Below are 26,726 nucleotides of genomic sequence, written 5' to 3'. Positions count from 1 at the left end.
CAATTTAAGGAAAAGTTGCCTGCAACCCACTCAGTAAAAGAGTTATAGCTCTACATTTATTTAGCTATACTGATTTTTTGGAAAACCCTTTGAGAGTGGGCCGCCCCTGTCAGAGGAGGCATGGATACCTGAGCTGATAACCCATCGAGCAAAGTCCTTTCATAGCCCACTTCTTCAAAGGTCTTTTGCCCAGGCCCGTTAATCTCGACCGCTGTTCTGACTCTTCCAGGTTATTGTACAAAGCAATTGACACAAGCGCTGAGGACGTAGGCCCCATCTACAACTATCGCATGGGCGTTGCCATCTACTTCATCATCTATCTCATCCTCATAGCCTTTTTCATGATGAACATCTTTGTAGGTTTTATCATCGTAACCTTCCAGGAGCAGGGTGAAACAGAGTACAAAAACTGTGAGCTGGACAAGAACCAGGTATGGCTCATATTGCTGAGATAATGAACAAGAGAACCTAAAGTATGGAAGGCACTGCCTAGCCCCATTCCCACCTTGTATTTCTTCTCGCTCCAGCGCCAGTGTGTGCAATATGCACTCAAAGCACGCCCTCTGAGATGCTACATTCCCAAGAACCCCTACCAGTACCAGATATGGTATATTGTGACCTGCTCCTACTTTGAGTACCTTATGTTCTTCCTGATCACATTGAACACCATCTGCTTGGGCATGCAGGTATGGATGAGTGGAACAGCTGCCCAGCTGTAGAATGGCAGCAGTAGTGATGATTGTGGGATCCTGAGTTGTGCTTGGAGAAGAAGAATTACAAAACAGTGCCCCTATAATGAGCACTTGCTGATCTGGTGTTTAGAAATATGGGTGGGTCTTATTATCCATCAGTTGTACACTACACACAATGTAACTGAACTGGGCTGTTATTCCAGGGATTCCAATATAGAAATACAGTGGTACCTCGGTTTATGAGCTTAACCTGTTCCAGAAGTCCGTTCTTAAACCAAAACTGTTCTTAAACTGAGGCACGCTTTCCCTAATGAGGCCTACCAATGCCTGTGCCCTTCCACTGTTCAGATTCCATTCTTAGACCGAGGTAAAGTTCACAAACCAGGACACTACTTCCGGTTTTGCAGAGTTCATAAACCGAATCATTCGTATACAGGGCTGTTCTTAAACCGAGGTACCACTGTATAAGTGAGCAATGAGAGGCATTGTTAGTACAGGTATGTTGGATAAGTGGAGCTTTACAACCATACAGCTCACTCATCAAGATGAGCCTGTTCTCTACATGTGTATCTCTTTTACTTGGTATCTAGCAATCAATATGATTTCTCCCTTTGTCTTCCTTTTGGTCTACAGGGCTTTGTTTCTAACTCTATTAATCATCTTTTAACCATCTTTACAGCATTATAATCAATCAGAGACAATGGACCATCTCTCAGATATCCTTAATGTGGTCTTCACCCTTCTCTTTACTGTGGAGATGATCCTTAAACTTATAGCCTTCAAGGCTAAGGTGAGTTTGGGATATGGACCTATAAGGCTCCTTGAGGGAAGTGGGTCTGCCATTTTGCTTAGAGCAGTGGTGGAAAGCTATGGCCCTCCATACATCTTTGGACTACAAGTCCCATGAGCCTGAGCCAGCATAGTCATAGCCAGGGATGATGGGAGTTGTAGTCAAACTACATTTGGAGAGCCACAGGTTCCCCATATCTGGCTTAGAGTTACATGCCACACTTTAAGGGGGATACTGCTGGGGAGGAGGGAATGGTTGCATGTAAGTTTTTTTTAGTCCTAACCAAGTCACACAAGTTTCAACATCGGTCCTTAGGTTGGGAAGGTGCCAGAAAGGTCCTGTCTTACTTCTTTGGAACCCACTTTCTTATTCCTTTTCCCCCAGGGCTACTTTGGGGACCCTTGGAATGTCTTTGATTTCCTTATAGTCGTTGGCAGCATCATTGATGTCATCCTGAGTCAGATTGATGTAAGTGAAAGGCTCCCAGCACTGGATGAGTGTGTGGGCTGGGAACACTTCAAACTGGGCAGCCATGAAAGTGAAGAAGAGTAGAAAACTGTTCCTCATGCCATGTAGCAGCATCAGTCTCCCAACTTTTCCACAGTTGTGATTATTGCGTGTCTAAACAGAATATCTGTTTCACAGAAGCTATTGTTTGACTTCAGTTTCCTTCTGGAAATAAGAGGGTTTATTGCCTTGAAGTTAAGGGAAGGGTAGGCATCTCACAATCCACAAATGTGGATAAGCTCAGTGGATACTGTGAGTTTCAGGCATCAAGAAGTATTGTGAGGTTACCTTTCCTTGATCATAACTAATGGACTGATGTGGCCCCATGCCCAGGAAACTTCACCTGCCCAGTAATCTCTGTGTTCTCTCTAAGCATATGTTCTTGGCAAGTAATATGTAGCTCGCAAATTTAGTATAAAGTCAACTTTGAGATGGTTTGCCTCATGGTACCTGCAGATCATTTCTGTTTTGCTGTCCATGGCAACCATGCTTCGAGTATTTGCTTATTATGTCTGCTTATAGTGTGACTATTTTCATGGCAACACTTGCATATATAAATTGTGTGCCTTCTATATATATGTGCATGGATGCTATAATATACACCAGAGTATATTGAAAATATACCATGGGTGGAATAGCACATGTGTACTCTGCATTGCGTATGACTTTAAAGAAAGGACAAGAGTAGATATTGCTGAGTTAAAAATGCATTTATGTGCCTTCATGTTCTCAGTGCACTGCTTAATGCTACTATTTTCAGTTATCTATGGCTATAGAAACAGCTTTAGAAGGAGGTGGATCTAGAACAGATTTCATTAATAGTGTACGTGCCTGATTCAGTATTACTAAGACCAAAACCATCATCTCCTTGTTTTGAACATCGTCTTCCTTTAAATACTCCAATCCCTGGAAAAACCTGATGTGTTTCTTTATAGTTCCAGCTTGCCTCTAGCCAGTGCTAGAGTATTAGGAAATGTCAGTGCAAATATCTACCCTGTTTGATGAGTTGTTTCCAAGCCCAAGTACAAAGAGTCACTCCAAGGATTTAGTTTTAAGATATAGCTGAACTTTTTGTTGTTCTCTTATTAGGTGAGCAGGGGATGGAAGGTACAGGTATCTTTGGGGACATACAAGACTTTATCTACTAGATTTACATCCACTTCAATACTTGCTGAATATGCCCTGATTCATTAAATGGCCAAAAAACTCTGGTGAGAGATCTATATGCTAAGTAGTTAAGGTGAAAGGGGATCAGGTTCAATGGTATTTAGGAATTTAGTCTGAGGACTTGGGAACTGGTAAGTATTCTGCTTCCCTTGCCTTTGCACCTGATGTTTGGTTCAGTACCAGAGGCAGAATGGCCCTGAGTTCATTCTCCCCAGGTTTCTTTGTCCCACTGGAATGCTGCTTCCCATTGAACAGCTGGGAACTGCAAGAAAGTGAGATGGATAATGCTTGGAGCCCTGATTCTCCTAAAATACTCTCTGTACACCTTTTGGTGCTGACTGGATCACATAGTCTGATTTTGATTCCACAGAAAGCAAAACCACCATTAGTGCTGCTGTTTTCCCCTTCCAGCACACTGTATCTTTGACTTATGAACCTAGCCTAGTCCTTTTCCGTGTTTCCTGTCTTTCCTTCCTCCCTCCTCCCTCCTAGTCCATTTGTTTCATTTATTTGTATATTGATGTTTAATAAACTCCCTGCTAGATGAGCTGTTTAGATGAACTAATAATACTCTTTTTATGATCTTCTGTCCAAGAACAAACGGCAGAAAGTATAATAAAGTGCCTCTAACATAATCTGTGCACATTCCATGGGGATCGTATGTTGCTTTGTGCAAGATACAGCACTTTTCTCAGAGTTTCTGGTCAAGAAAATGCAAATAACCAATCAGAGCACAAATCCAACAAAGGCACACAACCATTTATTTGCTGCTGAAGTCAATATAACCATCTGCAGCAGGTATAGCACACAAGTCAGCCAGGATTTTAAAATGTCTGGCTATTAATCAGTTCTGTCTAAATATATTTAAAACTAAATTGTAACAAGCATTTGTGGATAAAATACTTCTCTTGGCACGAACCATCTTGTTTAATTCTGTAAAAATCCATCTTCCCTGTTACCCCTTGGGTTCTGCCCAGTCTTTGCATTATTTCAACATGTGAAAGAAAGGGTCAATGTTTTCAGAAGAACTCAGCATGGCGGGAGGCACTCCAGGAGCCCCATCCTTCAAAGAGCTGATCATGAAATATCACCGTAGGAGCTCCTTGCAGGAAAAAGACATGTTAAGAACTCTAATCACTTATGGAGGGGTCTAATAGCACTTAACCCCCCCCCATTTGAATTCTGGCTCATGAGTGGTCTCTTGACGGTGGGTGAATATGAGTGAAGCTGGCCATGCGTCATAGACTTCTGTAGACTTCTAATCTAGAAATATCTGTGCCTTCAATGACGCTCCAGTAGGTTTCTTTGTCCAGGGCTTATTGCAGTATAATGTTAGCTGGAACTTTCTTATCTAGGCTGCTTTTTAAAATCTGTTTCCAGTAGGAGACTCTAGGCTGTGTTCAAGTCATTTGTAGTCCTCATTCCAAGCATCAGTCTCTGCATCCTTTATTCCTTTATCCTTTATCCCTTATTCCTTTCTGCCTGTCTTCTTCTTTGTTGGTCTCATGGGATCTCCCATCATGCCCTTCTATTGTTGTGGACCACCTTCTCTTCCTCCCTAAAAATGGCTCCTCTTCCTTGTCATCCTCCAATCCATCCCTTGTCCCTCTTTCTCTCTGTCTTTCACTTCTCTACTTTCCCACTACATTTGTGGGATTCCTCGGCTGATTCTTTCATTCTCTTAACAGATAATTCTTGCTTCCAGAGGTGGATTGTACTGCCTAAGCGGTGGCTGTAATGGCATTGTAAATATCAGCTGCATGAGCTTGTTGTGGAGAACCTTTTCTTTCATATATCCCTTTGTCCCTTCCTAGACCATTCCATATTGCTGTGCCCTGCTGTGTTAGTGTGGACTGCATGAGTCTTCAGAGATTCTGCCATCGAGGAGGAAAAGGGAGAGAAAGTTGTGAGCCTCAAGAGAAGACGATGCTGGTGGCGGGAGGGTGCTGGGTTTTATTTGCTCCCTTTTCACATGTTCAACAAATAGAGAAGCCTTTCTTTTGGCTTGTCACAAGAGGTTGGGGTAATACGCATACAAGATTAGCAGTAATATATCACATTCTTTTCACATTCTGTAGGTGCTGTATAGGTATTGTTGCATAGAACTAACAGCTTCTAGCTTCTAACACTGCTTTAGTGGCATTTTTATGGTTGCACTAAAATAACAGTCCTGCAAAGCGCTGGCAGTGCAATTATCAGCTTTTGTTTCTGATGCACAGCAAGTGCATCACTGCACATCTAGATTACACTATAGCTTCCTTCCATTCCTGGTCCAGCTTGCCGACGTGTTCTGTGCAGCTTCATTACAGAAGATACATCAAGATCTGAAGATTCTGTAGCCAATAGCCAGAAAACTGAAGTCTGAATGCAATAGTTACCTTTCTCAAAATGATGCTTTTACTACTCTGCAGAAGCACAAATCCACAGACAAGTTTTGCATTGGCTGTCTGCTGTTGCACAACTGACCCAGGCGATCTGCTCTGCAAATACGCCACGGTACTGATTGTGCATTAAATATGCACTGAGTGCTCACTACTAGAATCACTGTGCCAACATTAGCACAGTGTTAGGATACGTCTGCACTACAAATCTAAACCAGCTTCCTGCCACGGCGTCTCCCAAAATGAGCCTTCTATCATAACTGTACATCTGTGAAGGTTATTTTTTATATCCACACATAATTACAGTTCCTAAGATTCCTTGGGAGAGACCATGGCAGTTATGGCAGCTTTGATCCAGTTTGCCCTTGTAGCATAGGCGTGCTAATAAAATATATGATGGCACCAAATCACCCAACTCCCAACTCTGATTAAAAAGGTACAAACTATGTCCTTTGACTGTTCCTCTCACTTCCTTCTTGTCATGCTGGACTCATGATTTTTGATGGTGCAGACTCATCCTTAGTTTCAGTAAACCCAGCAGTCCAACAGTTCTACAGGTAACATGAAGTTAGCCCAGGGAGGGGTTGCTAGGCTTAGAACCAAGAGGTCCATTAGAAGGTTGAGGAACCTTTTAATGGCGGTGGCATGAAACTCCTTCCTATATTCCAAACCTGAGTCAGCATGCAATGACCCCTGCAGTATTATCCAGTCCCTTAGCCTAGCATGCTGTTGGCCCTGAGGTCCTTGTTTTACATGCACTGAAATTATTGCTGTACTTATAATTTGGGATATATTTACAGACGAATCCGGTGATCCAGGGAGACGTCACAACACAAGTAAGTGTTGTTTGTTTACCCCGCCCCCCCTCTATCTCACACACACACGTATATATATGCCATCCTTCAGCAGAGCTTCCAGAGTCGCTTACAAAAACAAGAGAAACACAGAGAAATAGAACATAACATGTTAAAAAAGAAAAATGCATTAAGGTATATTACAAAGCTTGGGAGAATAAAAATGGTTTTGTCAGGCAGCAAGAACAATAAATCTGCCTAGTGCCAACATTATTTTCTGGGGAGGGAATTCCATAAACTCCTGCCTTATCTCAGATGGTGGGGACAACTATAGAACAGGTTGTTTTGGGAGTAGGAAGTCCTTCACAAACCTAACCTGTGTAGGCATTTAAAGGAAAACACCAGCACTTTGAAGAGTGATCAGAAATTGACTGAAAGCTAGTGTGAATTTATTTCAATATCATTGAGATATATTACCCCCACCAACTGACTGGTCCCAGTCTGTGTTTTGAGCCAGCTTAAGTTTCCAAATAGTATTCAAAGGCAAAGCCAGGTACAACACATTACAGTAGTCAATCAGTCTGGGGGTTGTCAGTAGCCATGCTGAGACCACTTCTGTCAGCTCAGACGTGGGGGCTGCTGGGCAGTGGTCGGTACAACAGCAGAATTCCCTGGTGCCCAAACTGGTGCACACAGGAATTCAGCAGCAGGAAGTGGAGTAAAGGAAGACTGAATCCTTATAGGCCACAGTGATACTACCCACCATTTCCAGCCCTTGTCTATGTTGGTGGTGCACTGAGAACCCAGACAGACGTTGCTGATGAAAGTCAACACCTTGCAGCCTGACGTCCCACGTCTCAGTAGTGCATACCAGGTTGGCCCCCTAATGCACAATTAAATTGTGGGTGGTTGCTGTCTTATTATGGGCATGCCTGCAGAACACATCAGATCTACTCTTGAATGAAGTTTATCTCCTTCTACCTGCTTCATGCTTGTTCACTGCCCAAGGGATGTGCTCCTTCCACAGCAAGCCATAGATCCTGATGAGGGTGGCCGAATCTCTATCACTTTCTTCCGGCTTTTCCGTGTCCTACGGCTGGTAAAACTGCTGAGCCGATCAGAAGGCATTAGAAATCTACTATGGACCTTCATCAAGTCTTTCCAGGCAAGTGCATCACATTGGCTGAAAGGACGTGAGCTTGAAGAGTTCTAGAGGTTGGGTGAGGTTGGAGACAAGCATTGTGATTCAACGCTTCCCATCTCATTTGAGGCTCATGACCTTGCACTGCAGTTTTGCGACCCTTGGGTTCTTCTCTCTTTTCTTCTGCAGGCACTGCCCCATGTGGCCTTGCTGATTGTGATGTTGTTCTTTATCTATGCTGTGATTGGGATGCAGGTGAGGATGCACACACACATAAACTCTCTCAGTGGCAATGTAAGCCAAGATCCCAGTTATAAACCATCCATGTTAATAAGGCCAGATATCATATTGTCATTCCATTCTATTCCTTGGAAGCTTTCCTCAGTCTCAGCTCCCCATTCTCCTCGTCCCAATTACTTGGGACACCATGTATCCTGCAGAGGTTTTGAAACAAGGTGTATCTCTCTTGACATGGTACCTGATCTGACCAATTAAATCATTCTACCTTGCAGGTCTCTCTCATGTCCTTCTCCATTGACCTGCAAACAGAGATGTCACTCCAAAGGATGCCACAAGAATTTAGTTCCTGTGGACTTTCAGTCTGGAGTTTTACAACCCAATCCTAGGCATATTTGCTCAGTAATAAGTCCCATGAGTTCTAAGGGACTGACCACTGGTGTAAATGGCTTTAAACAGGGATTAGTCAAATTAATGGAGAACAGATCTGTCCTCAGCTAATAACTGAATGGAACCTCCAGGGTTAAAGGCAACTGGCCTTTAAATACCAGTTGCTGTGGGGAAAATGGCACAGAGAAGGGCTGTTTCCTTCATGTTGTCCTTGTAGGCTTCCCAGAAACATCTTGTTGGCCATTGTATGAAGCCGTGTTGGATTAGATGTTCCCTGGGCCTGATTCAGGAGAGCTCTTGCTATGTTTGCATGAGTTCAGTGTAACCTAATCTCTAGTAAGCTTGAGGTTTGCAACTGCAGTCACTTCACTTCCTTGGTGGGGTAGGGTGGGGGTGTGTCAGCAGTCAGAAAGACAGTAAACAACTAAAGTAGAAAGCAGCAATTGGTTAGATTCAGACTTAGATTGCACTCTTACACCACTTAAAGAGTCATTACTTCTCCCAAAGAATCCTTGGAAATGTAGTTTACTAAGAGTCTCCTAACAACCTTCAGGATCCTTAACAAACTTCAGTTCCCATGATTCTTTGGGAAAGGGGGAGGGAGAGAGCCATGAATTTTAGAGTCGTATGAGATTGCTTTAAACTATATAGTGTGGATTTGAGCCAAGTCATGAGGAGACCCATTGAAACTGAAGGGACTTATGTTAGTCATGCCTAACTTGTTCAGTTAATTTCAGTGAGTCTACTCTAAACATGGCTAAGGCTATATCCAACCAAGTAGCAAGAAACAAAAGGAAACTGGTACAAAGAGAACAGGTTTTGGTACAAAAAGTGCAGGTTTATCACAGTGGCACTTTCTGATTTACAGATGTTTGGGAAAATTGCTCTGGTGGATGGAACCTATATAAATCGGAACAACAACTTTCAGACGTTCCCACAAGCAGTGCTGCTGCTATTCAGGTCAGTATGACTGTACATTTAAAGTGCGTTCAATGCACACTTAAAGCACATTACTTTCCCCTCAAATAATCTTGGAAAATGTAGTTTCCCTCTCACAGAGCTGCCATTCCCAGGACCCTTAACAAACTACAGTTCCCATGATTCTTTTTTTTTGGGGGGGAGCCATGTGCTTTAAACACATGGCATGGATCTGTCCCGCCCATTCCTTGAGTTATGACTCTGGCACTTCACAATAACTCCCCAGTCTTCATATGCTGGTGGTCACTATTTTATTTATAAGCCACCTTGAGCCCCAGTTTTGGGGAAAGACGGGCTATAAACAATAACAACATATCAGAATAGACCCTTAGTGTTGGGTTCACTCCTCATTTTAATTCTGGCAACTCAGAAATGAAAGTCCCACAAATGGAAATGAGGTAATGGTTGCAGTGGCGTAGCGTGGGTTGTCAGCACCCAGGGCAAGGCAAGTAATTTGTGCCCCCTAACCCGTGGATTTGCACCCCCTAACCCTAACCCCCAGATGTTGCGCCCGGTGCGGCCGGCCCCCCTGCACCCCCCCAAGCTACGCCACTGAATGGTTGCAATTTTGCAGTACCCAGGATTAGAGTCCTAGAATGCTGGTCATTCCATATCCTCTAATCTAGAGAATACTTTCTGGAAAGGGGCCCCTGCCTCACTTTATCCCTTTCTCTAGGTGTGCAACTGGTGAGGCCTGGCAGGAGATCTTACTGGCTGCCAGCTATGGCAAGCAATGTGACCCTGAGTCTGACTTTGCTCCTGGGGAAGAATATACTTGTGGCACAGACTTTGCTTATTTCTACTTAGTCAGCTTCTACATGCTATGCGCATTCCTGGTAAGCTATTTCTGTTCTCTGATCTTGTGCTTATTTCCTAGTCAGTTAGCACATACTTGTAGCATATGGATAAATATGGTACAGTAGCAATCATCATTAAGGGACGAACTAGACATGATCATGGGGGGGGGGGGCGTTGAAGGTGGTGTGATGGAGGGAATTGCTGCATGTGATGCATAACATCATCCTACTTTCACCTTTGGCCAAACAGGTTTTGCAAAACTATGGGTCAATTCAGAAATTTGTGTGTATGTTGCAGGAGGCAATGTCTCCCAAACCATTTTCAGCTCACTTTTTAAAATACTCCCCTCTCTCCTTCAAAGACCTTGTAGCATTTCTTCAGCAGTAGTCATGGCTTTACACATAGTTCAATTCATTCTTGCTGATGGAAGGGGACTCCAGAAATGGGGTTTAGGAGCTGCTGATCACCAGTCATAGCTCAGAGGCCAATCTGTGACCATCAAATCCACTCAAAGGCTGCAAATTCAGGAATAATCAGAAAGCAGGTATCGTTGTATTTGCTGTTGAAAGGCAATCAGCGGCCATTATGGAGAGAGGGAAAGAGGGAATTTTGCTTGTGAATGAAATGCATTTAGCTGGGCTGTTGCTCTTCCTCTTTCCACCTGCGTTGCCAATGTAAAGGAGTCTTTAACCTGCTTTATTTACCCCTATACCAAATTTCATCTGCTATACAGTGGTACCTCAGGTTACATACGCTTCAGGTTACAGACTCCGCTAACCCAGAAATAGTGCTTCAGATTAAGAACTTTGCTTCAGGATGAGAACTGAAATCGTGCAGCAGTGGCACAGCGGCAGCGGGAGGCCCCATTAGCTAAAATGGTGCTTCAGGTTAAGACAGGTTAAGAACAGTTTCAGGTTAAGAACGGACCTCCAGAACGAATTAAGTACTTAACCCGAGGTACCACTGTAATTATTTAGTAAGATTAAGGGAAAATTAGATTAGCATTACTTATTATTACTATATTTATTAAATGTATGGTATTAAATGTACGGTATTTAATAAATACTAAACACTAATAAATAAATAATAAACGTATAAAGCTGCCCATCAATAAACATTCCTTAGTCAGCTTGCAGCAAATAAGCTACTGACATTTGTCATGCTGAGGAAACAGAAATTACTCTTCTCAAAGCCCTGGCGTGAGCACTCATTAAATATTCTGTCTTATTTTAGTTTTCTCAGATGGCCGCAGTTCATATTAACACATAGCTATAAATGTGTGACGTAGCCCTGGAATTCTCTGCTTCCTTCTCTCATCAGTTTTGCCTCTTAGGCACTGTGGCGGTGGCAGGTCAGTTCTGTTACATCCAAGGCAGAGAGCAGTGATCAGTGTGACAATGGAATCATACGAATGATTTGTCACAATCACAAACAGCAAGTCAATGTGTCACCCCAAGCAGCCCAGCACAGTGGTGTGCTCAGTCATTGCTTATACTTCTGGGAGTACGCTTGTATAAGGACCACTTTTCTACTAGCACACTAACCTGGTTGGCTTCCTGATGGACTTGCACATATGAACTGACCACTTAGGCTGTTTCTACACATGCACTTAAATCACATCTCTTCCTCACCGGCCCCAAAAGGATCCTGGGAACAGTAGTTTCTTAAGGGTACTGGGAATTATAGCTCGGGGGGGGTGTGAACCACTGTTTCAAGGATTCTGGGTGGAAGGGTGTATTCGCAAGCCTAAGAATTGGTATACAGGCCTTCAGCCAACTTTATTCCAGTGAACAGCTCAGAGGACCATTATCCTCTGCTATCTTTCACCTAAGCTGTGCCAATGTATATCTCCTTAGATTATCAACCTCTTTGTCGCTGTTATCATGGACAACTTTGACTACCTCACACGGGATTGGTCCATATTGGGTCCTCATCACCTGGATGAATTCAAAAAAATCTGGGCAGAATACGATCCTGAAGCCAAGTGAGAAACTATCAGTTATTACATTTGTAATCACTGGATCTGCGGACCAACTAGACATGAAGTCTATCATGTAGTTTGACCTATTGTCAATTTTTTTGTTTATGTTAAAATAATAATTAGCCGGTACATGCTTATGCCATGGCCTTGATCAGAATCACACCCCATTTCTGCTATTCACAGTGAAAGGAAGCCTTCCATTGATGCCCTACACCAGCTTTTTCTTTTTTTAATCAGCTGTGCGAAAACAGATTACTTGGCAAATGTCTTGTCTAATTTGGCTCTGAGTTTCTACTGGCACTGGAAAGAGAGCTCAATGTAACTTCCTAGAAATGTTGTGGGACGTCAATGCTTGGAAGGCATATGAGTACAAAGTCAGATGTGTGATAATAGAATGAGAAATATTGGTATGAGCTCTCTTTTCATTTATCAGATTGTTTCAGCCTTAATATAAAAGCTTGATTTATTACACTGACTTGGAATCTCCATGGATTTATTGGAAGGTATGTTTCAAATAGGGACATCAGGGGGTTCTAGCTGTGGTCATTCTTGCCCAGGTAAAAGGGAACTCAGGACGCAAGGGAGAAACATGCTAAGAGGAAGGCACGCTTGGCAAATCCACACCATGATCAACTCCCGCCTGGGAAACAATGTCCCCACTGTGGAAGGACATGTGGGCCCAGAATTGGCCTCCACAGTCACTTATGGACTCATGGTTAAAACCGTGTTTATGGAAGATGATCTTACTTGGCTATGAGTGATTGCCAAAGAAGGAGAAGAAGAAGATATAGTACAGTATTTTGTTCCCAAATTATGGCAGGATAGATTTAGAATGGCTGATGCCTCTTGAGACAGAGCAGGCTAGATCAGGTGTGAGAAAGGACTTTCTAAGTACTCAGAATGATTTATTTGCCTGGGCACGTGACTCACACACATTGGTGAAATCTAGAATTGCTATTTGCAGTGTAGGACAGAAATCTTTTAAATAAATAAAATGTGGTCAATATCACTTTTTAAAAAATACAGCTGCCTCTTGTGAGAGCTTTTTATAAACCAGGAGACCCACTTTACAGATTGTGCTCACATAACAATAATGCATAAACTGATAGCTGTTTTTGCATTTCTTTATCACGGAGGTATGCATACAGGAGGGGATTGGGATTCGTTATGGCTTCCCATTGCATCACCTGTACATGTCATGGCAAACCTGTGTTTTATCACAGTGCCACATATGAGGCAGGGGGACTAGCTCATCAGACTACATTGTTTCACATAGCACATTTGTATATCGAATGTGCAAAAGATTTCAGCCCATGTGGAGTTATTCACATGGCCCATGTGGGCTATTCACAAAGCTGGAGGGCGTTGAGACCTTGCCCACCCACTCAACATTCCACATGGCGGGCTTTCTACTTTTTAGTGTGCTCTAAGGCAGAAAGTACCTGCCTCTTTCAAGGGTACTTCAAAACATATATGTTTAATACAGTGTTTCCCAACCTTTTTTGGGCAAAGGCACACTTGTTTCATGAAAAAAATCTCGAGGCACACCACCATTAGAAAATGTTTAAAAAATTAACTCTGTGCCTATATTGACTATATATAAAGTAACTCTCTTTAATAGGAATCAAATAAACACAAAGAAAGTATTTTATAATTACTTTGTTATGAAATAGTAAGTAAACAGAAATATGAAAAATTATAAAATACTTTATTCATTTACCTTTGAGGTTTGTCTCATGAAAGTTGCCTGTTTCTCTGTGTTTTCACGCAGGCGAACAAAATAGTCCGCATTCTTGTTTTGAAGCGAAGGGTGTTTCGTTTGGAGATGGCGTTTAAGTTTGCTTGGGACCATAGCACTGTTAGCTAGCTTTTCACCACACACCACGCACAGTGGAGTTGGTTGGTTTGCATCTCCGGTGAAAGTAAATCCAAATGAAATATAGCTTTCGCTATATTGCCTTGTGCCGGAGAATTTGCTTGAGCTAACCATCTTTGCTTTCTTTTCATGCCCACTCATACTTGGGCTCTCATCTGGCTCCAAATTTTGTTCAGAGTCCAGTTCTTTTCTTTTCAAAAACTTTTCCATCACTGCAGTATCCGGCCATCCAATTGCCACTGACAAACGGATACAGACCCCTTTTTTTTACAGCACAGCTCACACAAATGTACACGGAACACCCTTTTCGAATTAAAACACACAGTCTCACGAGAGCAAGGAGCAGCGATTTTATATTTTACAAAAAGAAGTCGCTAGTCCTCATGGTGACAGGGTGGAAAATATTTAAAAGCAGAACCACCTTGAGGAAGGTGGAGCCATATCACATCCGGGCAGGAGGCCTAAATTGGTGGAACGCTCAGGCCCCGCTTATTCAAAGAGGACATCAGGCAACGTCTCAGGGTATTAAGAACCTTGAGCTAGATTAATGTCCCCAAACGTCATGGTTTGTGCCAACCTACTGACACTCCACAAAGCTTCTTAACCATGTTTGTATGAAAAAAAAATGGGGTGCTGCGGCTCTCCCAACCCACTAACTACCAGCACGCTTCAACACAATGCCGCGCGCGGCAAGAGCCCAGGCTTTCTGATCCAAGCCGCTTTCCTTAGCACTTCCGGGCAAAGCCGAGCACATGCTACGAAGCGCCCACACGTGTACGAAAAGTCCTGGCTCAGCCGCGAGTTGGCGCAGGCAGATGCCGTCCTGGAGGCAAAAGCCGTCACATGGGGATTTTCTTCCTCCCTCCTTTAAATTTGGAACGTACGGCGCGCGCTCCCTTCACGCCTAGGGGGATTCCCCCCTCCCCTTACCACTCTCTCTCTCTCCCTCCCTCCTTTGGCGCGCGCTCCCTTCACGCCTAGGGGGATTCCCCCCTCCCCTTCCCGCTCTCTCTCTCTCCCTCCCTCCTTTGGCGCGCGCTCCCTTCACGCCTAGGGGGATTCCCCCCTCCCCTTCCCGCTCTCTCTCTCTCCCTCCCTCCTTTTCTCCACCCACACGCCTCCCTTTACGGCTGCTCTGCACGTGCGCGTTGCTGCGACGCTCTTCCAGTCTTTCCCTGCACCGTGGGAGGTAAGTGCTGGCTCCTGACACGGGTGCGTGCGGCGCCCACTCCCCCCCCCGACCGCCTTCCTCCCACGGCACACCAGGCAACGTCTCGCGGCACACTAGTGTGCCGCGGAACACTGGTTGGGAAACACTGGTTTAATAGTATGCTTCATCACCATGTCAAGAAAATAAGCAGGGGCTGTGTGTGCATTCACTGGGATAAGAGAATGGTCCAAATAGACAATTGAATTGTGGTCTCTTCAGCTCCCTGAGCTAGAAACTTGTGTGCCATTTTCTGCAACATGGCTGTCTCTTCTTCTTCCTCAGGGGCCGCATCAAACATCTAGATGTGGTGACTCTGTTGAGACGAATCCAGCCTCCCCTGGGCTTTGGGAAGTTTTGTCCACACCGTGTGGCTTGCAAGGTAGGAGTCTTGAGGAAATGTTTCTTCACCAGTCCTAACTAGGTCTGAGTTCGTGTCCTAGTCTCCAACCCGTGGCCCCTGTACAAAATTCAGTCCTTATCGCACTAGATTATTTTTTTAAACTGAAGGAATGAAGAACTGGTGTTTTTAATGCTATCTTTCAAATGGAGGGTAGGACAAGACTCCCTGGGTATGGCCTGAAGGGCACACAAGACCTTCATCTCACTGAAGTGAAGCAGGTCTAGGTCTGCTCAGTGTCTGGATGTCTTGGGTTCCAGGACTTGAGAAAGGTGGAATATAAACTGAAGAAAATGAATAATGGTAATCTCCAGTATAATAATAATAATAATAATAATAATAATAATAATAATAATAATAATAATTTATTGTTTATACCCTACCCATCTGGCTGGGTTTCCCCAGCCACTCTGGGCGGCTCCCAACAGAACACTAAAAACAGAATAAAACTTAAAACTTAACATTAAAAACTTCCCTAAACAGGGTTGCCTTCAGATGTCTTCTAGAAGCCAGATAGTTGTTTATTTCCTTGACATCTGATGAGAGGGCGTTCCACAGGGTGGGCACCACCACCGAGAAGGCCCTCTGCCTGGTTCCCTGTAACCTCACGTCTCGCAGTGACGGAACCGCCAGAAGGCCCTCGGAGCTGGACCTCAGTGTCCTGGCTGAACGATGGGCGTGGAGACGCTCCTTCAGGTATGGGACATATGGGTGTGTTCCAAGTGTGTTTGTTTGTGAATGTAAATTATACATTCAGTGCTATTTTTTGGGAAATTGGTGCCAGAACTCACCATGAACTCTTGTTCTCATATAATGACAATGGCGCCCACCTGAGAGGTGCCAGAAGTGAGTTTCAGCACGCTCTGTCTGAAAAAAACCTGGGATATATTGTCTCTGACACTGTGTGTGTTTTGCAGCGCTTGGTGAGCATGAATATGCCCCTGAATAGTGACGGCACAGTCACTTTCAATGCAACACTCTTTGCTCTGGTGAGAACGGCTCTCAAGATCAAGACAGAAGGTAAGAGATGAAATGTATCAATAGCTACACCCATTCCCGAATAACTCCTCTGCACTCTCCCACAGCTGCCATTATTCATCTCACAAGTTCTGAAGAACATTAGTCACCTTATATGTCAGCAGAAGCTCTGCTGACCTCAAAATCCATTACTGCGTGATTACATAGGCCCAGCAGATGATGCCATAAATCAACAGTAACTAATGCCTTTCTGGTGCATTTAATCACAAGACCTCCAAGAGTCAGGTCTTCATCTGTTTTAAATTAGCATAAGTAGTTTCATCGTGGAGCTGTGCCAACTCCATGCCGCTTCTGGAGTTTTAAGGAGCCTAAGCTTTATCAAAGGCAAATATTAAGGATTTTGTCCACCTGGGGGTTGATAAAAATGAAAGCACTTACCTGTGTTAGCACAATAATATTAAAAACAGCAACATCTGCTATAGTTGTTGTTCTTGTAGCCAGCCTTATCTGGTCTGGAGACACCTAAAAGCAGCTTAAAATATTCAATGCAATGCAATGCAATGCAACAGCAGCCCCCCAAAAGAGCAGCAGAAACAACTATTCTTTAACAAATCTGGACAGCAAGCCCACAATAAAGCTAATGTTTGATTTAAAAGGATCTCACCCCAAGTACCAGGCTGTACAATGGTATGTCAGGAAGTGGGGGAGATGATGAGATTTTATTGTAAGGGATGCTAATGAATTAATTAAGAGAGCATTGATTAATTGGGCATGAGTACTTGTTGTCTGAGGGCAGACAATGAGGAGGATAGGATAAACCATTGTGGCTGACTTATTGGCAATGTTTTGTTCAATGCCATGCATGGATGCTTTGCATGAAGAAAACACCTGGTTCAATCAGTTGGCACCTCCAATTAAAAAGTGTCTCATGTAAGAAACTGGGAAAGATATCTGCCTGAGATGTAGGTATATTGTAGATTCTGCTGGATAAGACAGACCAATGATCTGATGCAGTAAGTTTCATATAAGTGGTTGGTACTTTTGCAGGTAACTTTGAACAAGCCAACGAAGAGTTAAGGATGATTATTAAAAAAATATGGAAGAGAACCAGCATGAAGCTCCTGGATCAAGTCATTCCACCAATTGGAGGCAAGTTCTTAATTTCTTTATTTAAATGTCATTTGACCTTAACAAAAACTCTAAGCCAGCCTTTCTCAACCTGTGGGTCCCCAGATGTTGTTGAACTACAACTCCCATCACCCCTAGCTAGCAAGGCCAGAGCTCAGGGATGATGGGAGTTGTAGTCCAACAACATCTGGGGACCCACAGGTTGAGAACCGCTGCGAGACGTTTACAAGAAATATCAAAATTATCAATAGAAACTGTTTAAAACAAGAAATTAAAAACATTTAAAAATAATAATTAAAATCAGCTGTAATCTAAAAAGAGATTAAAACATGTCAACTTCTGTGTGCCTGGATAGGCTTACCAAAACAAATATGTGTAAAGAAAGCACTGAATAGAATGCAACTATTTCATATATATATTTATCTCCAAACCTCTTTCTACAACTTGCATTTCACAAATCTCCTGTTTGTGTTCTCAAGCAGCCTGGCATATGCATACAAGTTGGCTGGGTTCTTTTGCTGAGCAAACTTAATGTCTACTTGTGCCTACTCCTCTTCCAGATGATGAGGTGACCGTGGGCAAGTTCTACGCTACCTTCCTCATCCAGGAGCACTTCAGAAAATTCATGAAGCGCCAGGAAGAGTATTATGGATACCGGCCCAAGAAGAATGCTGTTGAAATCCAGGTAAGTGAGAACTGGAACACACTTGACCCAGCAGAGTAGAAAGATTTCCAGCCCATAATGGAGTGAAAGAAGAGAAGGAAACGGAGGTGCTTTGGGTTCTCTCATACGCACCAGATTTCAGGTGTACTGTGACACAGTTGTTTGCAGTTTTCATGGCCCTGTTTTGGGATTCTCTAAAGAGCTGGCATTTTAAACAAAATAATCTCTTTGCAAATATTTCCATGAAATTATTATCCCTTTCTCCCCATCTTCTCCCACAAAATGCTTATGGACAAATCTTTCTGGAATTTTTCATGCTTTGGGTTTCCTCTGGAATTGCTGCTCTTGGTTCATTCACTTTACAGGGGACATTTGAATGACATTTGGTGCTTACAGGCAAGGGCTTGATATTGCAAATGGGTTATCCACAGACCTTGTAACTGGCCTTTGTAATTTATTAGATTTTCCCTGGAAAAAGGAAATCCAGATTCAATGGTGGGTGGAGGAGAGACAATATGGTCTGACATTTTGATACCAACAACATTGTGTGGACCCAGTTAAAAAAAAGAAAGCAAGCCATGCATGAGGAGCTGTCCTACAATAAACACCCATCTGGCAGCACCCAGTAAAGTCCATCCTGTAATCAACGTCCATCTGGACACATCCACTGCCATCAAATGTTTCTGTGTGTTATCCCCATGCTTCTTTTCAGTTTCAGGAAATCCATTTTTGTTTTTGTTTTGGGAAAGAATTGGACAATAGCACAGTATCTGCATATGTAGATTGCCTTAGAGTTCCTCTGGGCAACTTGTTTATTGAGCATCCATCCTGATTTTCTTGCACAAAGCTTACGCAGAGGTTAGATGATATCTGGCCTTTATTGTGCATTTGTTCTGATTTGTTTACAGGGTGGTTGTAGGGCAATGAGCTTTCTAGCATTTGAAGAAGCATGGTTTTGATGCGTGTGGAAATTAATTGGGTGTCTAAGCCAATGCTTTCTGTTAGCACTTTTCCAGTCAATGCCATTTAGCAGCATGCATTTTTCTCTCTCTCTGATTTGCCCTTTTCAATGTAGGGGTTTTTTTTTGGGGGGGGAAGTCATCACACAGTTATGCTTAAAATTTTAAGGGTGTTATAGCACATTTTAAAAGAACTTTTTAAAAAGATCAACATGCCACTATAATGCTGTGCTCAGGTGAATTTTCACTCCCCCCCCCCGCCAGCTATGTCACACCCACTTGTGTGGTGCAGCATAACTGAGCGTTCCCCCTGTCAACATAAGCACTGGTTTTTATACACAGTACATTGTGAAGCTGGTAAGTTCATAGCTGTGCATGACTAGGGATATATACTGTAAGAGCCTGACCTCCATGTTAATTTCATGGGAAGGAAAGTCATCATGACTTAGGAGAAGGTGGTTTGGGTCACACCTTAACTTCCTGTTCTCCGGCATGAATGGTCCCTGCCAACGATAATCATTTCTGTGCTGTTTCAATGAGGCTGGCCTGAGGACCATTGAAGAGGAAGCAGCTCCTGAGATCAAAAGAGCAATCTCTGGGGATCTGACGGCTGAGGAGGAACTTGAGAGAGCCATGGTTGAGGCAGCAATGGAGGAGGGCATCTATAGGGTGAGTATGAGCACAGCTATAAAGTTTGCTTAATGGGCATCCAATATATTTTTTAACCCTCAGCTGAAAACTTCAGCAATGACACACTTGCAGTGCTCCCCTCACAGAATGAGTCCATTCCCCACTCCGTTTGTCTCCCCGTGAAGTTATCATTCATCATTCAGTTTTGTTTCCTTGGTTGAATGTTAAAGAGCAGAAGCACCTGTGCTATTCTGTTTTCTGTTTGTTTGATTGACGAAACTTGTGTTAGTGGTCTTTTATATTCTTACAGAATACTCATTGTAATGGTGGGTGGAGGAGATAAAGCAGAAGTGGAATTCTAACCTAAGAGGAAGTTGAGACCCCCACAGATTATGTGAGACACCCAACACATTTACCTCAGATTGTGGCTCCTTGTCAGCCATCATTCAAGGTTAAGCACCCTGAGTCGAGTTAAAGAAACATACAACAAATAAAGCTGAGGCGTCCTGAAGCTTTCTGTGGTGTGTGTATTTATATGCAAAATAAAATGTGCACACTGAAAGTTGATTTTCTTAAAATGTCTACTATTTTTGGTTAACACAAGTAAAATATTATATATGGAGAACCTCAACTAGGTAGGTTGAGTCCACCCTTTAAAATAATTAGGTCAGGCTTCCTCAACCTCGGCCCTCCAGATGTTTTTGGCCTACAACTCCCATGATCCCTAGCTAGCAGGACCAGTGGTCGGGGATGATGGGAATTGTAGTCTCAAAAAACATCTGGAGGGCCGAGATTGAGGAAGCCTGAATTAGGTAGTTGTAAACGTGGTAGTTTAAAACACTTTTAATATAATGTTTGGTTTGCCCCTAAATATAATGTGTGCTTTCTCATTAACTCGATCTTGTTCCCTCCATCCCCCAGCTGGAACACAAAGGGCTTAAGAAAGACCAAAATAACAACCTCCTCTCTTTTCTCCCCTGCCCTTGAATGCAGAGGACAGGGGGGTTGTTTGGCCAGGTTGACACCTTCATGGAACCAAGCAGCCCGCTCCCACCTCATGTGGCTAGCCAGAGACCTCTACAATTCACCGAGATGGGAAGCGAAGATTTGGATTCCCCTGTATTCCTTGACGACTTCCCACCAGGAGGGAGTGGGAACGTGAACAACAGCAACAGCAACGCCAACAACAATGCAATAACGGGGTAAAGCCCAAGAAACCAAGAGCATAACAAGCTGAGAGAGTAGCATTCCTTTCAGAGGGCTGATTCTGGCATGAGATTGGACCACTTAAGATTGGATTTTGCACAGTATCTGAGCCCCCATATAACATGATAGGGCTAAAGCTTTTATTTAAAAGTTTTTCATTGATTGCTGAGTGGGGGAATTGGGGTGGGCAAGTTGGGGAAGAAAATGAATTAGTATTCAGGAATTATAAAAAAAAATGGAGGAAGGGTGACTTACCAGTAAAGGCTGGGATGGCGACCCTAAAAACAACAACACACAACCCACTTTCCTTCATTTTAAAGAAATTTTCCCAGCTGATTGAAGCAGCCAAGAACTGCTGCAATCAGTAGCTAGCTAGGCTACCACGTTCTCTCACGATGTTCCTGATCTATTTTGGGGGGGAAAGATGGCAGCAGTAGAGGATACCATCACTACCTCGCCCCAAGTTATAATACATATGGAACAACACTAAGTTATGGCGTGACATCATTCAAAATGAAGCATTATGGGAGAACATGCTGGCCTGGCTTGCTGTGGCCAGGTAAATTTATGCAAAAGGAAATGGCTGTTCTTATATTCTTGTGACATAAGGGTTCTTTTAAAAAAATACACCATTACCCCTGCCTTTACTGGTAACCCCACCTTTGTTAAAAAATGAAGAATTTTTTTCTCTCTCTACCCTGGGAATGTTATCAAAGTGCCTTCCTCTAACCACCATAAGGGACACCACCCAACACCTTCTTGTCACCAAAATCCCACCCAAAATAGAGAAGTCATATTGATCACTTCTGAAAGGTGCTGAGCTTTAGCTTTCTTGGCAAGAGCATTCCAGAAGTGATGGACACCCATGAGAATGCCCTTCTGTATGCCCTTGCAGTGGTAACTTAGTGCATGGATGTTAAACCTTAGAAATGCTTTGGGATATACCTGTACAGGTGGCAATAGGTTGCGCCCAACTTTCCGAAAGCTTAAACTGATGGATAGGGAATCCAGAGCATGCATGGTATGTTTTCAATTCTTTCTGCGGAGAGAAAGTAGCATTCTGTACTGAGTGAAACTTTTAAACCATCATAAAGAGAAGCCTCTTTGAGGATTGCATCGCATACATATATTTAGCTGTGGTACACACACACAGGCTGGATCTAGACACATCAAAGAAGCATTTCAGTTAAATGCATTGTAAATTTAAACAGAGAAAACAGGTAGAGAAAAACGGGACTCCACAGCACCATCTGGTATGTTATATTGCATATACAACACATATAAATCGTTTTTTCTTTACTAATCTAGCTGAGTCCAGAGAGAGAAGGAAAAGACTGGAAAACGGAAAAGAAAGTGCTGGAGAGCTATGGTCTGGTCAATAAATCTGGGTCGTTTTTTTTAATGTAAAATCATAGTCTTCTGGGTCACCCTAAAGAGTACTAATAGTTGTTTGGGACAGGGTATTTTCTTGGAACTTACTATCAGTGCTTTGCTCCATAGGGTGATGTATGAGAATGAAGTAGTGAGAGAGAGGGTCCTACCGTCATCTCATCAGCTACCTGACCTAGGTGAGTTCTTGCTAAGAGCCCAAGGGATTTCCAGGGCCAGTCTAATCTCATAATCCCTATATAGTGGTACCTTGGGTTACATACGCTTCAGGTTACATATGCTTCAGATTACAGACTCTGCTAACCCAGAAATAGTACCGGTACCTTGGATTAAGAACTTTGCTTCAGGATGAGAACAGAAATAGTGCTCCGGTGGTGCGGCGGCAGCAGGAGGCCCCATTAGCTAAAGTGGTGCTTCAGGTTAAAAACAGTTTCAGGTTAAGAATGGACCTTCAGAACAAATTAAGTACTTAACCCGAGGTACCACTGTATGCCTATACTCAGGTTAGTGTGGGAGGAGGTTAACTGCTGATCTGACAAAGGAGACTGTGTAATGAAAGCATTTGCAACTGGCATGGGTCTAGTCAAAATATCACTTTTTAAGACTTGGAAAATGTAATTATCTCTGATTCCTTTTGTCTCTTTTCCCTCTCCCCTCTAGCCAGCAAATGCTCTATTCAGCCTAAAAACCGTAAAGGAAAAATGAGCAAGGTGCCAGCTCATGGTGTCCAGAGCCAATCAGAACTACAGTTTTCCATCCAGCAGGTAAATGCCGCATTGCTTCACTTTAGGCATGCTAAAGAGACCACAATCCAAGCTGTGCTTTCAGTGTTCCCCATACAACTCCATCAGAAACAAAAGACAGGATGTATGACATATATGGGCTACGGTCCCATTAGAATGATTTAGCATTGTTGAAGTTTGCTTTTCCACAATCAGCTGAAAGCAGAATTAATATGATTCCACACGACACTTAATATAGTGCCATATTATCCAGCTATGGCCTTCGCCCATAGCCAAAACCCTTCTGTAAAGTTTGTTTGCATTTAAGCATCACTCAGCAAAAGTCATTTTCAGCTTCTGAAATAACCACCCTCAGTTGCTCATTAATTTCAGTTTCAGTTACCTTGGAGGAAGGTTTTATTTATTTATCCCATTATTGTGTTTTGTTTTCAGTTGTCTATCACTGTGTGTGTGTATGCCTTTTTAAGATTATAATAATAAGGTCTAATACTCAAGCCTTGATAAAAGTGGTACAAAATGGCTGCCATGGGGAACAGAAATAGAGGTGACTGTACTCCATACAATAAGTCCCATCTCTCTCTCTCTCTCTCTCTCTCTCTCTCTCTCTCTCTCTCTCACACACACACACACACACACACACACACAGTTCATTACATGAACATGGAAAAAGTAAAATAATGGAAGGAAATCAGTAATTTAAGCCCTCTCACATGAGAACAGAAACTGACAATAAAGGGAAATTCAGAGGCACTGTTCTGTGGATTGATGAATGTCAGCCACACTCAACAGGAAACAATAAAAGGATAGAACCACTGAGGAAGAAACTTAATTGAAGGACATTAGCTTTGAAAACATTCAGTAGCGGCTTGCCTATTCACAGTGGACAGGCTGACTCTGCAATTGCACTTGCAGTTTAAAAAATTGCCACAGATCAGTTCTGACAAAATGCCGGAGGGCAACACAGGGAAAATGGAACTCAATATATCAGCAATGTCATCTGGACTACTCAAGGAAATTGGGTCTTGCATCCCCTCTTAAACATCCACACAGGTGGCTAGTGCCTGACGGATACACCCACTTGCAGTAAACACAATTCATTTGATGTTGAGGTTGTGCCAGACCATCTCCATTAGAGGATAAGCACTTTTGTCTACTTCCTCTTCCAATATCAGATGAAACTCAAAGGGGCGGGCGGAAGCATCATGGCATATCCAACTATCCAAGCCGTCTTTTACGCACACACCTGGCAACGTTATATGAACAGTATTTTAATTCTTAAAATATGGGCAAGAATCACTTTATCCTCACTGTCCGTCTACAAATTGTGCCTCAGGATCAATGGGGATAACAATCTTAATAAGGAAGGTCACTGGGGCAGGGGCAGGGCCTGCTGCACTCTGGGTAATAAAGAGGCTGGTGGTTGATGCCACTCAGATCTATCTGGTCTTGTTTCCATGCAATTTCCCCCACAGAAGTCCATTGGCTCACAGCAGGAGTCCAATGATGGCGAAGGGTTACCATCTACAAGCAGCAATGAAGGAAATGCACTAAGAAGTATGGAAACCTCTACCCCTGCCTCCATTCAGCTCATCCAAGAGGTACAGCTGTTGTTGTTTTTTTTAAGTATTTTATTTATGATTTTCAGTTTTATACATTTCAATAATCTTACAATCCTTTTAACATTTCAAAACTTGTTGTCCTTCCTCCTCTTTCTGCAGTTCCTTAAATTTATTTTTAATATTTTCTGCATATCCAAATTAACTTAATTTGCTCATTTATTCATCTACTTTAAATATAAAGTAGATCTTATAAAACTGTAGGTTATTACAATAATCCTGCCAGTGTTCTTATCTGTTTACAGTTTGTTTGTAAATATTCAATAAACTCTTTCCATTCTTTTATTAAAAGTTTGTTATCTTGATTTCTTATTCTTCTGGTACGTTTCACCATTTCTGCATATTCCATAAGTTTTGGTATCCATTCTTCTTTTGCTGGGACTTCTTCTTTCCATTTTTGGCCAAGTAACATTCTTTCTGTTGTAGTCACAAACATGAATAAATTTCTTTACAGTTTGGGTAGTTCTGTCCCTATAATTCCCAAAAGGAAAGCTTCTGGTTGTTGTTGTTGTTTTTTACAAATGTTATTTTAAACATCTTTTTCAATTCATTATATATCATTTCCCAGTAAGCTTTAACCTTACTACAAGACCACCACATATGATAAAAATAACCTTCTTTCTTTTGACATTTCCAATACTTATTTGATTTGGATTTATACATTTTTGCCAATTTCTTGGTGTTAGGTAACATCAATACATCATTTTCATATAATTTTCTCTTAGACCATAACATGCTGTAAATTTTATAACCATGTTCCACAATCGTTCCCATGGTGCCATATCTATATTATGACCAATATCTATTGCCCAATGTATCATTGCAGGAGGTACAGCTGTGGGCATCACACACAAGTTCATTGGAAGTGGTTGGGGTTTGAGACAGGGTCAAGGGAAGGGACAAAATGGGATGTTGAAGAAGGGAAATAGGGATGTCAGAGAATTCAGTCCTTAATGGGAAATGGGAGTGAAAAATCACCACAATTAGCATGGATCCATACAGAACAGGACATATTTCTTTAGTCTTGGAATAACTATGTTATTTTCTGCATTGTTTTTGGTGTTTCTCTTCCACTGAAATGCATTGACACTAATTGCATGGGCTTCCATTTCTTCTCCCGCAGGCTCTGAGTTCTGGAGGACTTGAATCCCTGGCTAAAGACTATTCGTTCCTGAAACTGGCAAGAAATGAGATGGCTGCTGCCTTCCAGGTGGAGGTGACTGAGGTGGAGGAGATTGCGGCTGCTTTGTTGAAGAGAAGGGAAACCGACTCAAATACATCTTTGTAAAAGGCTCATTGCACAGCCATTCCAAATTCCAGACTGTGAGATCTTTCCCCCAGCCTTATCTCTTTTTTCCCCAGCAGGGCTGCTATAAAGTGCTACCCGTTTGTCTGCTTCCGGGTGGTTACCATGAAAGCACAGCATTACTTGCTCACAGCAATCCCTGACTGGTTGCCATCGGCAGCATAACAAGCTAATGGAAAAGATGGCAGAGGGAAACCTATTTTCCTTGGCTGTCAAAGGAGGAGATTTTTTTTAGAAATAGAACTCCTCAGGTGTTTCTCCCAGCAGGGTCTCCTTGCTCTCATGAGATCGACAGCATACAAGCTAGATGATAGATCACCAAATATTCCCAATATTTAATATCAAAGATCCCTCCTACCTAGCGAATTTATTTCCTCTGGGAAACATCTTCAAAAGTGCCCTTTGATTACATTGTTTTGAACAGAAAGTAAAAATGATGAAAAGCTAGCACTTTTAATAAACTGAAAGAACCAGGAATGATTATTTTATTTGTTTATTTGAAATATTTACACCTCACTTAAAAAAAAACCAAAAACTTTCCAGGCCAACTTACAAACAGGTAAAAGCAATAAAAACACAGCAATAGAATGACAGCGTTAAAATCTAAACACTGTTACGCACTTTCTCACATACCTACACCTCAAAAACAGGATTGAAGGGTTTTGTTGCTGAATTTTGCAGAGCCTCTGAATTATCTAGCTGGCTGCTAACAGATATTGGAAGATTTGAGTGTGAATTCATTTAGAATTCTAGCCCACATTATTCCTG

General features: G+C 42.6%; 1 protein-coding gene across 2 annotated transcripts in view; it reads left to right on the top strand.

Annotated features, from left to right (window-relative positions):
• The window catches only part of LOC309362452 (voltage-dependent L-type calcium channel subunit alpha-1S-like), a 39,001-nt gene extending 12,566 nt beyond the window's left edge, over positions 1 to 26,435 (top strand). Inside the window, exons 18-38 of one of the 2 annotated variants that reach the window (XM_081931804.1) lie at positions 230 to 431; positions 528 to 686; positions 1,372 to 1,482; positions 1,867 to 1,950; positions 4,845 to 4,901; positions 6,338 to 6,373; positions 7,359 to 7,496; positions 7,662 to 7,727; positions 8,968 to 9,059; positions 9,754 to 9,913; positions 11,732 to 11,859; positions 15,225 to 15,321; positions 16,257 to 16,359; positions 17,365 to 17,466; positions 18,006 to 18,130; positions 19,609 to 19,737; positions 20,692 to 20,900; positions 22,405 to 22,472; positions 22,954 to 23,057; positions 24,509 to 24,634; positions 25,776 to 26,435. In XM_081931804.1, the coding sequence (XP_081787930.1) occupies positions 230 to 431; positions 528 to 686; positions 1,372 to 1,482; positions 1,867 to 1,950; positions 4,845 to 4,901; positions 6,338 to 6,373; positions 7,359 to 7,496; positions 7,662 to 7,727; positions 8,968 to 9,059; positions 9,754 to 9,913; positions 11,732 to 11,859; positions 15,225 to 15,321; positions 16,257 to 16,359; positions 17,365 to 17,466; positions 18,006 to 18,130; positions 19,609 to 19,737; positions 20,692 to 20,900; positions 22,405 to 22,472; positions 22,954 to 23,057; positions 24,509 to 24,634; positions 25,776 to 25,940 (2,461 nt within the window). In that variant the 3' untranslated portion in view covers positions 25,941 to 26,435. The remainder of the gene's footprint in view (positions 1 to 229; positions 432 to 527; positions 687 to 1,371; positions 1,483 to 1,866; positions 1,951 to 4,844; positions 4,902 to 6,337; positions 6,374 to 7,358; positions 7,497 to 7,661; positions 7,728 to 8,967; positions 9,060 to 9,753; positions 9,914 to 11,731; positions 11,860 to 15,224; positions 15,322 to 16,256; positions 16,360 to 17,364; positions 17,467 to 18,005; positions 18,131 to 19,608; positions 19,738 to 20,691; positions 20,901 to 22,404; positions 22,473 to 22,953; positions 23,058 to 24,508; positions 24,635 to 25,775) is intronic. The other variant, XM_081931805.1, reaches the window with a different exon arrangement.
• The last annotated feature ends 291 nt before the right edge of the window (positions 26,436 to 26,726 follow it).

Source organism: Podarcis melisellensis (genome assembly GCF_964234715.1).
Source record: "Podarcis melisellensis genome assembly, contig: HAP1_SCAFFOLD_337, whole genome shotgun sequence".
Classification (NCBI taxonomy): domain Eukaryota; kingdom Metazoa; phylum Chordata; class Lepidosauria; order Squamata; family Lacertidae; genus Podarcis; species Podarcis melisellensis.
The sequence above is the reverse complement of the archived record's forward strand: the minus strand, read 5'-3'. Positions and strand labels throughout refer to the sequence as shown.